This window comes from Manacus candei, unplaced genomic scaffold (assembly GCF_025592945.1).
Source record: "Manacus candei isolate 608988 ecotype Guabito, Panama unplaced genomic scaffold, ASM2559294v1 h1tg000034l, whole genome shotgun sequence".
NCBI lineage: Eukaryota > Metazoa > Chordata > Aves > Passeriformes > Pipridae > Manacus > Manacus candei.
The window spans coordinates 6133023-6150021 of record NW_026138082.1 but is presented as its reverse complement, the minus strand read 5'-3'; the positions used below and the strand labels follow the sequence as shown (position 1 = coordinate 6150021).

General features: G+C 45.6%; 1 protein-coding gene across 3 annotated transcripts in view; it reads left to right on the top strand.

Moving 5' to 3' along the window:
- The first annotated feature begins 13589 nt into the window (after nt 1-13589).
- RSPO3 (R-spondin 3) overlaps nt 13590-16999 on the top strand; it is a 63992-nt gene continuing 60582 nt past the window's right edge. Inside the window, exons 1-2 of one of the 3 annotated variants that reach the window (XM_051792289.1) lie at nt 13590-14174; nt 15119-15264. In XM_051792289.1, coding sequence (XP_051648249.1) covers nt 14173-14174; nt 15119-15264 — 148 coding nt within the window. In that variant the 5' untranslated portion in view covers nt 13590-14172. Of the gene's footprint in view, nt 14175-14580; nt 15265-16999 lie in introns of those variants that run through there. The other 2 variants (XM_051792286.1, XM_051792287.1) reach the window with 2 other exon arrangements.

Here is a 16999-nt window from a genome sequence, read left to right as displayed (position 1 = left end):
CAAAGCTCAGGAAGGCAGAGATGAGTGGGGGGATGTGGAGCACAGGAGCAGCTCAAGTGCTGCTTGACAGTCCTGCTTGACACTGGGACAGTGTCAGCCATGCCACTACAGAGCTACCTCTGCATACACCTACCCCATAAGTACCTGGGAATCCATGAGGACATGAGAGCTTTTGCACGAGGACAGGCTTCAGCAATGCATCTGCCTTCATGTGACCTTGTGCCTGAGGGACCACATCATCTGGCATCCTGAGTCAGCACAAGGCTCTCCAAGCAGGCTCCTCACAGCACCAGCCTGGGTCTAGCAGAGCATCCTGGCCTGGGGGACATCCTCAAGCAAAGCAGCTACCTTGCTTCCAGCAGGCACTGGAGGTAGTATAGCCCTATTCTCATGAGATTAACCCTCAGTTACAAACCTTTAGCATGGTGTCTGTCTTTAACCATGGCAAAACTACCCTGCTGTCCACATAAGTTGCACACCACTAATGAAAAACTGTGCAGATGTTAATGTTGACCAACACTGGCTGAGATTACAGAATCATATCTAATACTCATTCAGGACCCAGTTCCACCAAAATCTACCACAAAATGTCAGTGCCACAAGTACGAATGGCATTTGCAAAAGACCTCAGCCTACCAAGCTTTTTTCTTTCTGTTTCTTCAGCATTTTTTCGTCCAACTTTAACTTGAAGAAAGTTGAGTTTAGTTACGTTCTGTGTCCTTGTTCTTCCCTCTTTCACGCAGGTGCCAACTGCCAGGGAACATGTTGCTTCTGTGAGATTTTGCAAAAGACAGAAGAAGAGCTCCTCAGTGTTTTTTGTGATGAGCCAGAAATAAAAGACAAAAAACTGAGAACTTTACTCTTTAAGCCTGAGTAGGACACAGGATCTTCTTAGGGCTCTGTGTGTAAGTGATTTAGTTGAACCAGGGACTTCCGGTGCAGCAGAGTCATAACCACCCTGAATCTGTAAGTATTGAAGTGTTTGTCTTTGTCAATAATGTGGAAAAGGCACTGCAGAGGCAGGAACAAGAATCCCCAGGAGGGCAGATGCAACATAATCTGCCTCAGTGCAACATTCTCTGTGATTTTAATAGCTGGCATAAATCCCAGCTAGTGAGGTAGTTCCACTTCTTTTTAAATGCCTTTTAATTGTCAAGAAGAGGTGTTAAGTGAATTAAAATGAGATAGCTTTAAGAAATGAAATAAAAATATTTATATAGGGCTTGGATGGGTTTGACTGCACCTCTTTAGCTAAACTAGGTGAAACCAAAATTTTGAGAACTGATGATTACTGAAAAATAATCTGGATGAAGACTGCTTATTAATTTAAAGTTAATTAGCCATCCCTAAATGGTTTTATATATGATTTTTTATATATGTAGATATTCTTGTCCTGAGGCAGACAACTCTGCAGGCTGGATCACCTGAGAGTACGAATCTAGGCCGCAACACTTTTCATGAAGCCTTGCATTTCTGTCATTAATGAGCATCTCACGAGGCTAGTGCTACTCACTGTCCTTCAAGAACTGTCCAACATCCCTGATTTTTGCCACATCCCCTCTGCCTTTTAAGCCCTTCAAGGCACTGTGGAAGGCAGACCCCATTGCCATATAAGAGTGTTTGCAACACAGTCCTCCACAGGATAGAGAAGACAGGATTGGAAGCATCTCCTTTCAAGATCAACGATTGCTTTGGGAGATGAAAACAAAACAGCAAAAGCCATTTAAACTGAATTACTGGCATTACTATTTTCACCTCTTCACAACCTAGTCATGATTTGCAGAGCATCCTGAGTTAAGCGTTCATAATTCCAGATGAACTTAATGGGAGTATTTACATGAGTTATGTTGCAATAGCTAAAAGGCTTGGTGGTGGGCAAGTCTGTTTAGCTGTATCTGTACTGATTTTGGTCCAAAGAATGTTCCCACTGCTGCAGTTCCACCAATAGGTAGGAATAATTGTAACACTGTTGTGACTGATCACTTTTAATTTAACAACCATATCTTCTAATCGTGGCCCAGGGCAGACTTCAGTGTTTGTAATCTAGGTTGATTGCTGTTTCTGGCTTGTCCACACCAGATCTCTCATCATCAGTATCACAATAGAAGTTCTGCTGGGGGGTGACTTGTAAGGCAAATGTGGTTTTCATCAAGTCCTCTCTGTCTCCACTTTTTTCATGGATACAAAAACAGTAATGGTATTTCTCAAGGTTACTGTGAAGACTAACGAGAAAACACTTATGAAGGGCTTTGAACATGAAAAGTGTGAAAGATTCCATTTAGTAACAAAAGCATAGATGAGGCCAAAGCAGCAGCCAGTCATCTAATTTAAATGAAATGTCCCTTTATAAAGCTCTAGTGATGCTGTTTTTTGAACGTGACAGGCAGCAGCCAATCTCTTTACATAAACAATGACACCAGGACATGCACTTCCTCTTCATGAACTTTGGAAAATCTGATCCATCTCATTTAATACCGAAAAGAAAATAAGGAAGAGAGGGAAAGAAAGAGAGGGAGAGAAGGAAAATATGTTCTTTGAGCCAATGTGAGGTGTAGGGCAATGTTTCATATTAACCCCGGCTTCCTCTTCATACAGCCGATTTCTTTGAAAAACACAATCATAGTTCATCCACTGGTCCTATGGCCTGTGTTATTCCTTGGGGAAGTTCAATGTTATGATTAGAAAGAACTAAAGGGAAAATATTGCTGAGGAATTTAACCAGATTTTTCAGTCTAGAAGCTTTGTAAGAAAAGAGGATGTACTGAAGCTAAAGTTTCTCATGGAAGTTGTGGCAGGTTCATTGATACTATCAGGAAAGTTTGGAGTGTTTCCAGCTCGGGCCAGACAGAAATCACTCGGTCACATTGGGTTGGGTCTGGTTGGGTTGGGTAAAGTACCTTCTGAGGATACAGAGAGCTGGAAATCAAACCCTTATTCCTCCTGGCTCCAAACAAGAATATCAAGATGGCTCTCCCCAGACATAACCAGTGATTTCTGATCAATTATTTCCTTTTTCCAAAATCACTTAGGACTTTTCCAGCTAGGAGACTGTCACAGAGGAAGGGACATCCTCCAGCCTGCAGTGACAGAGATGCTCAGCTGTTCTGCAGAGACCTGGTCACTCATCCCTGCAGCTGGTCAGACAAGCAGTGAGAGCAACCTAGACCTCAAAAATTGTGAAGAACGTTGATGGTAAGCTGCAAATGATGGGCTGGAAAAGCCTGTGTCCATGCAATGAGCACTGTTAAGTAAGATGTCCCATTCAATTTCTTGCTGCAGAGTCCATCACAAATGTGATGGTGAAGAGGCACATGAGCATGGTTTTCCCACAGGACAGACAAGCGCCCTCATTACCTAGGAGAAACAGACATAAGAGGGGAAGGGAGCAATGCTTTCCAGGGGTTTATTCAAAACGCCTCAAGCCTGTGTGAAACCAAGCCAATAAGAATGATTTTGGAAACCAGAAATATCAGTGGCCTAGGGTTTAATCTCATACTCTGTCAGTTGCCTGACCTTCCCTCTACACATTCCTTTGTCTATCCACAATAGTGCAGAAGGCATAGACATTTACATATTTTAGGACACAACTCAGCTCAGCTCTTTTAGATGTCTATCACAAATAAATCAGTTATAAAATACCTGTGTTTTTCCACCGACTACAAAAGCAGTCTAGACAACGAGTTCATGTGCAGATATGTGCTCAGATCAATTATATCCCCATGACTATTCCCCTCACATCCTTCCCACTTCCCTCATGAAAAAATACAGATCCCCTCACAGCACAAGGCTCAACACAGGCAGGGCTCTGCTTGCAGAGTTACACTAGGTTGTTATTCATTGATGAGTGAAACCAGGTCGAAATTCAACTGCTAGCTCTAGCCTCCCACTCATTATCTCTGTTGAGTGTTTAGATCTCAGGGAATTTGTGAAGTTTCTGGGTTTCCAGATACTAGATAGTATTTTCTATGAGGCAGTGGGCGTAATTCCTTCAACAATTGTGGAGGAATCGCTAAAGGGGAACTTCATGAGCATTGCTTGCTCTCTCCTCTAAGAAAAAAAAATTAAATTCATGGTTTTCTAACAAATGCTTGTTTTCTGCTGTTGTCAGAAAGTCAGGAGACATTTACCAGCTCTAATAGTGGAAGCTAATAAAATAAAATAAAAGCAGAAAATTTCCTGTCTGCTGCTACACTGGGTAAGTATGCAAAATAAGGTCAAAGAGAGGTAGCTCTGCTCTAGGAGACACTGTCACCCAAAATAATTTTTGAAGTGGCGCAGTCCTCCTTCCCCTTACACCTTGATATAGGTTTAATTCCATAAAACACATGCCAGTGATCACTGTAAACTGGGGATAGTTACATATTCAAACTACAAATCAGTGTTAAATTGAATATGGTCACAGCCTTCACCCAAGATACTAGTGTGTAATTGGCGGGATGTTATCTCTGGTTCAGAGTTATGTTTCTAATATGAAGTTACCATGTTATAGACACTTAGTGTCACCAGACACTGAAGTCATACTAAGCACTATAGAAAATTATCTTCAATACAAGCAATACCTCAATTTCTTTGGAATATGAAAGTCCTTCACTTTCTTTTCTAATTTTGTCTCCTAGGACTCTGCTTCTTTCACAGATAATACTGGTGTTTGCTGGTTTCAAGGGCTATTTATTGCTGTGACAGTGACACATCACTCTGAGTAATGCCTCTTAAGTACTATTAGCACATATCTGATCTGAAAATGTACAAACACATTCAACCAAAATTTCTGTACTAATAGACAAGCTTGAAAGAAATAAACAGGAAACAAACAGAAACTTTTAAATTAATTATCTACAATTGAAATACTTTAAAGATAAATAAACTTTTAGATTTGACTCCCTCTAGAGTATATTTAAGGAAAAGCTTGAATCAGGAAATTCCTTTTTTGTTGCAGAAACTCATGGTAGTCACACCAAACTTCTCTCCAAGTGCAAGAATCCCTCTGTGCCCAGCACCCTCTCTTCAGTACAGCTCTGTGTCTAGTGCCAGTTACAGACAGGTCTCTGCAGGGTTTAGACCTCAGTGCCTTGCTGACACCAGAAAACAAAAGTATATCTTCTTTTTCAATAAGAGGGGAAAGAGCTATAATAGTGCATTTTCCAGAAAGGAGACCAAATCCTGCCTGTCTACATCAACTAAAGGCAATAGAAGGGCTTTCCTTTGGTTTGTAGTGATGAGTTGGAAAGGAGTAGACCGATGTCTCTAGGGACCTGTCGTAGAACAGGACCTTCATTCACTTTGGCCTTTGGGGATTCAAACAAACTCAACACAGTGTTGCAACATCTGCAGATCCCAAATGTCTATTTTTATTAAAAGGAAAATCAGTTACCCATTTCAAAATGAGCAGTGCCAAGGTAGTTACTGAGGTTGTCACAGCCCCTTCAGTGAAACTCACTCAGTCCCACTGTGCAGGACGCCAGAAACACCAATGTGTCCACTCTGTATCTGCTAATGCTCCCACTATCACTCTGGAGGAGCAGCAGAGGTGTAGAGATAGTAGTGAGATATTGAACGGAAGGAAAGGTAGCACAGAAAAAAACCCTGAATTTTCAAGAAAGACTCCTGTGGAAACAGTCACTGAGTCTTTCAAAGCATTTATATCTATGTTTTTCTAATGAAAAACAAGCATCAAATACATTCTGTAAGTTTTGTATATAATAATGGAGAGGGAATACAGCACATGTATAATTTTCCTTCTCTCTATGCCAGACAGTAAGATGAAAAAATACCTGGAGGAGGGAAAAAAAAAAAAAAAAAAAAAAAAGTAAGTATCCTGAGCTGCCTGGATCTGAAAATAGAGAATTTGGATTTCTTGCTAACTAGGTCCATTGCTTCCCAGCATACAATGGATTCTCAGTTGCTAGCTTTCTAAAACCGCAAAAGAAACTGAAAAAGAAACCCAAAGTCTACCTTCTTTTTAGCTGCATGAATGTGTAGATAAATTCAATCTAACTACAACACATGTACTGCACTGCAGTCCCTCCAGAAATAAATTTGGATCACTATGCTATAGGCTCCAAAGGGTGACATATTGCATCATATCCCCCTACAAAAAAAAAGATTTCACTAACAAATATCACTTCCAAAAGTGCTCCTTTATTCCACTTTTACATTATAGTTTCTTATGAAATATCTTAGTGGATGATTTTGGTGCTTTGCCACGTTTCTCTCAATCTATTTATAAATGTTTGGTTGGAAAGAAAATAAACGTTACAGGACAAACATTTTATAAACCTTTGCTATTTTCATTTAATACTCGAACTGGAATTGGTTTTGCTTAAAATAAATAATAATCCTGGAGCGCTCTGCAGAATGGCACAAAATCTCCGAAAGTTGTTAAAATAAAAGAAAATTTAAAAAAAGAAAAAAAAAGCTTTATATCTCATCTGAGAGCACAGAAAATGACGTCTTTTATGAGGGGAAAAAAAAAAAAGGCCTGCCAGGTAGACTTCGTCCTGCACAGTACGGAGCTGATAACAGCCTTCAGGGCAATCACTGCTCATTGATTATAAATCGAATTCACCAACATGCCACCAGAAAACCTGCAGCGCCGATGAGTGAGTGATTCCCCGCGCCCCTATAATGAATTAAACAAATGTTTCACACCTTAAAGCTCTGGCTGCATTTGGAAAAGCACAACTGGTTTCTCACAGGCAAAACAGCGCTGGCTGACAGAACATGTTGCTGCTGCTGCTCCCTCTCTACCTCACACACCCAGCGACTTGCTGCTTGTTTATTTAAATGACACTGTTGTTTGAAATGATGGGGGCTTCTTATCCTCTTGAGTCATGCATTCTCTGTCTGGGATCCTCTGTTTAGGCACTTTTAGCACCTCATTAATTACTGACTGCAACAAAGTCATGCTGTTTTGCAACTCTATTGCCTTTGTTAAGAAATCTCAATCCTGTGTTAGAATGTGAAAGGGTACTGTTATCTACCATATGCCCTGCTTGACTCCATATTACAAAATTAGCTTTCTTCTTCCTGGAATACATACACATGTGCTCCTTATATCCATACCCCGTGGTTAAACAGCCTGGTCTCCGCTGAATGGCCTGCCAATAACAACTGTAGACGCTACTGTTGCAGATAAAAATCACTCTTAACTCCACACTTTATAAATAAATGTTTTATACAGGAATAGACAATTTCTTAACAATGTCCTTAAGAAGTCTTAATAATGTCTTAATAAGTCCTGCTGCAAAGAGCTACTCTAGATGCCTTTCTGTGAGTCTGTGGGTTCCAAACCCCTCTCAAATTGTTAACTATTAAAGGTAAGCAGCTAATAGATTAAGCAGTTGGAGATTTTATTTCACTTTTCGGTGGAGGGTTGGTGGGACAGTATCACGTCGGGAACCATGAAACTCTTCCCTGCAGTGTCCTGAATGTTATTAGTGTATGTAACTTTGCAGGCACATTAAAGTAGGTGGGTACAAGAGGTTTGATCAAAACAGGGACTTTCATAGCAGCGCAGAAAGCTGTGATTTAAGAATCAGCAGCAGTAGCTTAGGATGGAAGCATCTAATTAAATTCACAATGTCCTTCCTTGTTTGGGGTGAATGCTCCTCAGAGTACAGCCCCTGCAGAGACTCAGAGCCAGCCCAGGCAGGACTCTCGCATGAGAGCTTGTGGACCAAAGATGAGTGTAACAGAGCTAAATTCACTGAGGAGATAGCCACCAGTGGAACCAGACCCCTCTCAGCAAGCTTGTTTACAAAACAGGGACAGAAAAATAGAAATGGTAACGATAGTGACTTTGCTTAGTGTTTAGGATATATGCAGCCAGGAGATACCAGTTTCTGTTCATAAATTTCCATTTAATGTGAAAAGTGCAAGCATTCTTTAAAAAAAAGAGATAGAAAAAGACTTCCCTTCGTGTGCCTTAAAATCAGTTTCTTCTTATTGTCTGACACCGAGAATCTATGAAGTGGCACAGATGCAGCAAAGCAGCTTGTGGAGCAACCTCAGCTGAAGTATCACATAACTGGGAGCTTAGGGTGTGGGGTGCAATTGTACCCTGAATCACACTCATATGGAAGGTACATATGGAGCATAGGTCCACATACTGGCCAAGTTTCATTACCATTGGGCTGCTATACTAAAGGGAACTCAAGAAAAACATAAAATTGACTCTCTGTTTTTGAAAGAAAGGATATTAATTTCTACAGAGATGGAGGAAGCTGGCTGTATCAGGCACAGAGGGATATTTAGCTGGGCAGAAAATGTAGCTAGATTGGGTGTTTCCTTATTGCCAGCTCCTGCTGGCTCTCAGTTCACTATGAATGTTGGTTCTGATAGCAGTTTGGTGGGTACACCTATTCCCATAATTTATTCGGAGAGTTTAGATGTCTGACTATTGAATGTTGGATGTTACTTGCAAAACCATATGACTACAAGTTAGGATTTGTTACCTAAGTTTAAGATGTCTTCATATTTTGTGAAATCTTGGTTTTCAAGCTGTAGCTGTCTGATGCGTGATTTGGAATTTGTTCAACGTAGTAGATGTACATATTAGCTTAGCAGAAGCTCCACATCACTAAACTCTTGTTATTCTTCTACTATTAATCAGCCTCCTATGAAAAGAGAACTCAGTTCAGACGTAAAACACAGTGTGATCCTTTCCAGTCATTAACAGCGGTCAGAAATATGCTGGAAGGTACACAAAAAGGGTAAGGCTCTGACTAGGGAATGTCTATCTCTTTGGAAAAGTGCAAGGGCTTATTTCAGCTCCAATGAACTGAATGCAAAATATGAACTGATTCAACATATGCAACTGCTTCTAGCTCTCCAGTCGTAATGACAAACATCAGTTTGTGCTTAAAAGTTCTCAAGAACACCATGTCACCAGTGCACCAGAGTCAAGCAGAGAATAGTCTTCTTCAGGACTACCATTTTGTAGTTTTTCAGAACCTGCAATTTACACCTTGAAATAAGCAACAAAAGCAATTGAGTACAGAAGTGTTTCTAGATTACTCAGCACTGTCTGCCTAATACAATGGTATGTTACTGAAATGTCTCATAGAATAAGTATCAGTGACACATTTACCAATGTTTAGTGAAGGACCATCTCTTGTAACATTTTAAATAGCATGGTAGTTTTCACCTGCTAAAATCCTAATTAAGAGTCACAAAGTGTGGCCAGTGGAACAACATTTTCTCCTGTGCCAGCTCTTGTTTAGGAGGGGCAGTGCTGCTGTTTTACTGTGTTTATTAACATGGGATCCAAGATCCATTTTGTGTGGCTCAGACTGTTGCACTTCCCCAGTAGCAAAGGGCAAGGTAACCTATGCTTGCACACTCTGTGCCTCATGTTGTGACAGTGGCTGCCCAGTTCCTCATCTACAGCTATTACCAACCCTGTAATACCTCTTATGACTTCAGGTCACTGGAGCTGAACTGCTTCAGGGTGTCCTGGCAATGGGATGGCATTGTTGAGGGCACCAATTGCAGCACATGAGCTCCATCTACTACTGTGCACCATCATCTTTCTTCATACCCACCAGACAACACGCCTATCAACCATGCTGTGTGTGGTGTGAGCACACACATAAAGAAATCAGCTTGTTCCCTTGTCCCCATCTTTCCAAAAACCCTACACCTGTAATTTCACCCTCAGTAGTGAGATTTCTCCACTGACCTATTTGAGACACTCCCTGCCCTTACTGTTTTACATGTCAGGTTTTTCATTCCTGTTTCCTCATGGTGAACCAGATCACGAAAGTGAATCTACTGAAAAAACCCTTGGTTTTTTAGGATTTCATTTTTCAACCTGATATTTCCCAAATCCTTGGACCAACACAGCCCAGGAAGCGGGAATGATCAAGTCATTTGGGCAAGAGTGGAATTTACTTAGATTGACATTAACACCAAAGACATTCACAAGAAACACTGCCAAATCCTCCCAAATACTGAAATCATAGAGAAATCAATGCCTAGACAAATGAATGTGTCAGAACGCTGTGAAACCTTTGTTGCTGGTTACTCACATCCTCCAGATTTGCTCAATTACAGTTCCACCCTATGGGCTGGCAGCACAAACGGAGTAGACTTGGGCAAACTGATGCATGAATTTAAGCCAGTGCAGTTATTCTGGTGTTGCCTTCTAGGTGGTTGAAGTTACCTAGATCAAAGGCTTTTTTTTTTTTCCCAATTTAGCATACATTAAAAAAAAAAAACACATTTATGTTAGTTGCTTCTGTTCTAGAATGAGTATTTACACTCAAAATACACTCATACTTCCATGGCAATGCTGAGATTTTTTTTCTTGTAGACACAATTGCTCTAGGCACAGATTCTGCAAACAGAACAAAATGTTAGTCTGCATCCCAAAAGTTTTACAATCTGATTGCAAGTCCAAAAGACGACCAACTGATAAATGAATACAGGGAAACAATGACTTAGCATGGTTTGATCATCCTCGTATTAACTGCTAAAACTTCCTCTGTGCCAAAAAGCTCTCATTTTGAGGCCTTCCTGTTGGACTTTCTTAACTGAACTGCATCTGGAAGGTTTGTGCTGCAGAATTCGTGTGTTTTTCCCACAAATATGCCTTTTTTTCCTTCCACATACAATAAAACAATAATTCAGCTCTCCTCCAGTGTGATCCAGAGGACCAGATCCAAACCTCTCTCAGACTGATAAAAGGTCAAGCTGACAGCAGCAGGCTTTGGACCTGTCCCAGGCTGAGGGGTAGTCCAGATCAACATGCTAATTTAGGGCCTGATCCTGCAAACTTTGATTACATTGGGATTTTATTACAATGACAGAATTGCACAAGTTGGAGATGGGAAAAATCAATTAGGTCATTAAGTCTATTTGTTGCCAGTGTAGGATTGTTCTCTGCTGCACATGTTGTTAATGTTCTGCCATTAGATATTTTAAATATCTGAAACATAAAGACATTATTAAGGATATTGGGACTGGATCTTTAGGAATAAGTTTATTTCTTCAAAAGTACACATAAGTTCAACTGGTGAGTAAAGCATTTCTCATCACTCACTTCTTTCAGTATACTTAGACTATGGAAATAAGATCTTCTGTGATATTAACAGCTTTTGAGAATGCTCATGATGTTACAGAAGATTAATCTCCTAAACTGAACATGGCTAAAGAACAAATGGTTTATGTTTAGAAACAGAGAAATATAACAACTGTCAGATTGAGAAACATGGAAAAGAATTGTAATACACACACACACACACACACACACATATACTTGCAGATATACATACGTGTGTGCATGTGTGTTTTGGGTAATTTCTTATACATTTGTGTCTCTCTGAGTGCCTTGCCCATTTTTTGCTTGCCCCTTAGTTTGTATACAAAAAGAAAAATCTGGAGCAAAGAATGTCATGATTTGGAGTCCTGTGTAGTGCCAAGAATATTGTTGGTATTTAACAAATAGTAGATGTTAAGGGTTGTGCAACCCTTACTCAGGATGCCTGCTGCAGTCCTCCAGTCCTTCTCCTTTCAGCAGACATGACTGACTCAGGTCTGTGTGGATGCTACCAGGGATGATTCCTTGGTGGTGAAATCTGACCTATGCCATCTACATCCTGATCAGCACATGAAAAATAAGGATATTGTATTAGACACAGTATGCTTCGTTTTCAAGTTATATATCAGAAGTAAGCCAAGGCCTTTATTTCTTTACTGTGTTTCCCAAGTTGAAAAGGCAAATTAGTGACCCTTTTGTTCACTTACACAAACTATTTCCAGTCTAGAGAAGAATGACAAAGGGTTAGCATTCAGCTGTCCTGTTCACATGGCTAGTTTTTACGACTAGAGTGCCATTTTAAGCAAGCAAAATATCAGCTATTAATTGAATATTATTATCTTATTTTGGATATAATCTGAGCATCCTGAGGCCACCTTCTTTTTCCCACAACCTGTTAGCTACTCGGAAAACTGAAATAAACATTTTCTAGCTGAGGAAATTTGCACAGAAAAACCTCGGGGCAGGAATTGCAATAGTGAAAACACCACACACTATTACTCTTTGACTAAAGGATTACTCTTCTTAAAAAAAAAAAAAAACAAACAAAAAAAACCAAACAAAAAAACCCAGCAAAACAATACCTCGCTGATTTTACAGTCTCCTGCTGCTGGTTTCAATGCAGTTCAGTAAAACAGACATATTTGACTTTCCGGCAACATACAGATGATCAGCCATTCTCTCCCTCCCCACCCTTTTTAATAAACCCCAAAACAGATCAGCATATAAAACCACCCTGGGAGCTGTTTCTGATTCATCCATTGCAAGTTGCAAGGAAACACTACATCCAGCTCCCTCCACAATGTGTGCTGCTGCTGGCTCCTCACATCCCTGGGCCTGGTGAGGGGAGGCGTTTTGTGTGCTGGATCCCCCCAAAGCCGGTCATCTACAGGCCACAGGCCCATGCACAGCTGTGCAGCCCCGCTCAGCCCAGCCTGGACGCTGGTTCTGCCTCCCCAGGGCTGATGTCAGCCTGAACTTTGCCACCGATATCTCATCCATCGGGATGAGCGACATAAACAGAGAATTGCATGCCAAAGTTTTGCTCTGGAACAAGCTCCTTCCACACATTTCAACGATAGAAATTTCCCCTTTTATTGCAGAACGGCAATAACTGTTTATGGGTTCAGTTTGTTATTGTTGTTGGGTGGTTTTTTCCCTCCTAATGGGGCTGCTCTGGGGGAGTAACCTAACCTTCTCTTGTCCTGCTGCTTTTTGGATCTCATCTTGAGTCAAGGCACAGCTTTTGTTTTCTCCTCGGTCTGTGCCTCTGCCCCTCTTCCACAGCAAGTAAAGGACCTCTTCCCCCCCCCCCACCCCCCCCCACCGCTGCTGGTCACTCATGCATATCCTGCCCTACTGCTTGGCCCTTGGTTGGCACACACTTCACAAGTTGGTTTTACTGAGGCTCTTGGGTGACCTACGCAGTCCCTGGGACTGTCTCTTAACACATCTGTCCCATGCATCTCTGTTGTAGCAGGGACACAGGGAAGGGAAGAGGCTGGAGAGACAGCAAGCAGAGTTTTCTCAGCCCTGCTTTGTCAGGGCAAGGAGAGGGAGTGCACTCCCCGATTGTTTAATGTTTTCCTTATGTTTCTCACAGAGCGTTTATTTTTTGACATGCTTTCTCTGCCCACTGGTGTTAATGCTGCTCTAGTGAGCTGGCTGGCTAGCTGCAGGTTGGCTCACATACATGGCCCATCCTTTCTCCACAGTCTTGTTTATTTATGTCACTCGCCTGGCTTCCTCAGATATTTACACACACACACACTAGCACAGGAGAAGTCTCAATCTCCAACAAAATAAAACATCGAGACAAATGTACTTTCTTCATGTCGGGGTAGCCCCTAGTTTTGTCTGCTGAATGATTTTTATTTTATGCCTCTCTGGCAATCCCACCCCATCCGGCTCAAGTATCCTGGATTAGAAAGGCTTTCCCCGGAGTCCTTTTCAAAGGGAGCCTCCCACAGACCTTTAAATCCCGCACATTTTATGGTACAGATATATAACAGCTCTGAGAGGGGCAGCGGGGGGAGAGACTGAGGAAAACAGTTACAATTAAAGTGGCTGCTCCTCACATCACTGGGGTTCTTGATGCAGTCAGCGCCGATTTACACGGCTCACTCTCTCGTCCCAGAGATAGGCTTGGATAAGATAAGGACTGAGATAAGAAGGGAAGCAAGAAAGCACTCAGTGAAGTGGCCGGTTTTGCCTAGAATCAGCCTCACCTCCCCCTTTGTAGCCTTCCCCTTCACCCCAAAAATAAACCCTTGCTGGAGGAAAGAAACGCGATACTCTTCTGTCAAACAGGCAGCCTAGCCTCGCCGAGGTGCAGCTGAGCTGTGCCCTCGGTGCCGGGGCTCTGCCGAGGGTCCCGAAGGCACCGGCGGCAGGCTGCTGGGTTCACCCGCGGGCGCACGACTCCGTTCGGTCCCAGCCCGGGGCCGGCCTCGTGCCTTGCCTGCCGCCAGCCGGCCGTGGGGACGGCCCCCGTCCCCGGCAGGACACGCGGATTTGCTCTGTCTCGTCCCGCCAGAGAAGGCACCTCGAAAAACCCCTGTCCCGTGGGGGAAGTCCACAATGAAGAAAATTCCTCACCGCCCCTCTCCCATCTCCCCATCTCCATTTCAAGCAGGATGTAAGTAGATTCAGGGAAGAGGGGGGGTGCTGCGCTGTGTCCCCCTCCGCAAGGAAGGGGCTAAGCACCCCGCGCCGTCCCCCTGGCGAGTGGGGGGCTCCTCCCCACGGAGGCACCGGGGCGCGGGGGGCAGCGGCACCTCCGCGGTGACCTCTGGAAGACCGGCAGCGTAGGGGAGGCGAGTGGAGACCTCCAGGCGGGGGTTGCCAGTGAGGCTGCAGAGCCCTGCCGCCCGCGGGCCCCGCCGCTGGAGGATGCTCGGGAGCCCGTACCCCGAAAGGGCTCGGCCGGGCACGGAGAGCCTCCCCCCGCCGTGCCGGGGCGCTGGGGCTCTGCTCCTCCCGGCCCGCCCCACCTCGAGGCCTCTCCCCCGGGGCCTCGCTCACGAGCAGCTCCCGCATGAAGTCCGGAGGCTCCTGGTCGGCGGGCGGGAGAGCCGGGGGGGCCCGGCCCACCTGCGCCCGGCGGCTGGCGGTGCCCGCGGCGCACAGCGCGGCTGCTCCGGAGCGGCGGCGGCGGGGCTGGGTCCTCCCTCTGCCCCCCCGCCGCTCCCGCCCTCGCACACTCCTCTCCCACCGCCATCCATCCATCCGTCCTGTCGGCACCTCGCCCGCCCGGCGCACACACGGGCGCGCACAGCCGCACGCACCCCGGCGCCCGCACAACATGCTGCCGGCCACCGGTCCGGCATGGACCCCGGCGGCGGCTGCTCGGCTCCTCTCCGCTGCTGACTGCACTCTGAGGTTTGCGGCAGGTAGCGGGCCAGACTGCTGGAAAGTGCAATAGGAAAAGCGAAGGGGAAGGGGAAAAAAAAAAAAAGGGAAGAAAAAAAAAAAAGGCAAAAGCCATCAAGCCGGCCAAGCCCAGCTTTGGATCTCAGTGCAGGTATTTCTGCTGCTGTGTTCATCCCTTGCCGCCTACCACCCCTTATTTCTTTTTTTAAGGAAAGGAAAAAAAGACGAAAAGGAGAAGTCGAACTCTCAAAGGGTTACTATGCAATTGCGACTGATTTCTTGGTTTTTTATCACTTTGAACTTTATGGAATACATTGGCAGCCAGCACGCCTCCAGGGTACGGCGACAGGGAAGAAGTAAGTGCGAAGAGATTTATACTTTGATAACTTCTGCTTCCTCTCTTTGTGCTGTTCACCTGTCCGGGGAGTTCTGTGCCCCCGGTGCCCGGGCGAGTGCCCCGGGGAACCAAATTCCGCACCCGCGGCGCGGCCGAGCGGATTTGCGGGCAGTTTCATTCAATTGGAGGGATGAAGGCGATTTTTGACCTCTTTCTGCTCTTCTTTCTCACCTCACCGGGATGAACAGCGCGGGCCCTGGGAAGATCTGAGTTTGGTCCTTTACATTTTAGTGTCTGGTAAAGGGGAACGTCCTTTCTTTTCCCTAAAGGGAAAAAGCGATGACACGACAGGTAACTTTTTGCCGGTATGCCCCAAGCGCCTTTCTCCATCCTGGTCAAGAAGCCCCCACCCCAAGAACCAGCAGTACAGATTATGACTATAGGTTAAGCCTGGCGCCTGGCGATTCGGAGTAGGAGGGTGGGTTGTCGCGGCGCTGTCCGGCCCTTTGGCTTCCAGCCTCCACTTGCCACTAGTCACCCATCGCCACTGTCCTGGGACTGTGGCCCCCGAATTTTTAGGGTTTTGTTTTGTTTTTTTTTTATTTTAATCGCATGGAATGAAGTGGGTTCCTCTCTTCTAATTTAACCGATCCCTATCCATCGCCGCCTGGGTCAGGGGCGAAGGCAGGAGGCGGATGGGGGATCTAAGGGTGCGGGGCAGCACCCAGGGTTCTGACAGCAACTCCCAGGGAGCTGTCGCCCCGAGGAGGCGAGGAAAGTCCCCCCGTCATCGGGGAGGGAAGAACAAGGAGGCAGGAGCGAGTGGCCCCCTCGGGAAGGCGCTGTCCAGGTCGCGGGGCGCTGCCACGGGCGGGCGGCCTGGGGCTCCGGCGTGGGGCTCCGGCGCGGGCCCGGATCCGCAGTGACCACCCCTCGGGCAAGGCCACCGGGCAGAGCTCTGCCAGGGCGCCGCAAGGAGCCGCGGGCGCAGCGGGATGCGGCAGCAGGGCCTCCGAGACGTGCCCCCGACCCGGCCTCGCCACCCCGCCTGCTTCGGACCCGCCGCCGTTTCTGGGGAGGAGGCGTTTTCTGCGCACCTACCGCGGAGAGGCTGCTCATGCCTGTCCGCTCTCCCTGACAGCTGCAGACACCGAGGAAATGTCATAAAACACAACAGCCTGCATTTAATCAGCGAGAAGTAACTAAGTTACTTCCTCAGGGAGGGGAGGTACTATTATTTTAATTTTCTCTTGCTCAGCCTTCGCTCCCTTGCCCTGGTTGGCACGGCTGGCCCTTGAAAGCCTCCTTTGTATAGTTTGCCTCCTGCAAACAAGGTTTGATTCACCTAAAGTGCCCCTAAAGCGGAGCTGAGGACGAGAGAGACTGGGGCTCTAGCTCTCCGATCCCCACGGCCGCGCAGCGAGGGAGAACTAAGGGCTAAGTAAAACATGTCAGGGCATCCGATTTATTATCTTTGGCAAGGGGGAGCTCCGCAGCTTCCATCACTTCCCACCCACTTCTTTAAACCCTGGCAACCGGGGGCCCGCAAGCTGCGGCTGCCCCCCATCCCCAGCCGTGGGGGTACCCTGACAGGCGCGGCGGCGAAGTTCAGCCCCGGGTCGGGGGCACGGGAGGGGTCGGGGGGAAGGATCCCCCGCAGGGCGAGGGTCGAGGAGCTGGCCCCCCTCCGCCCGTACTTGCTCCGGCACTTGGTGCGCGGCGCGCCGGGCCAGCGCCGGGCCGGCGGCGACCTC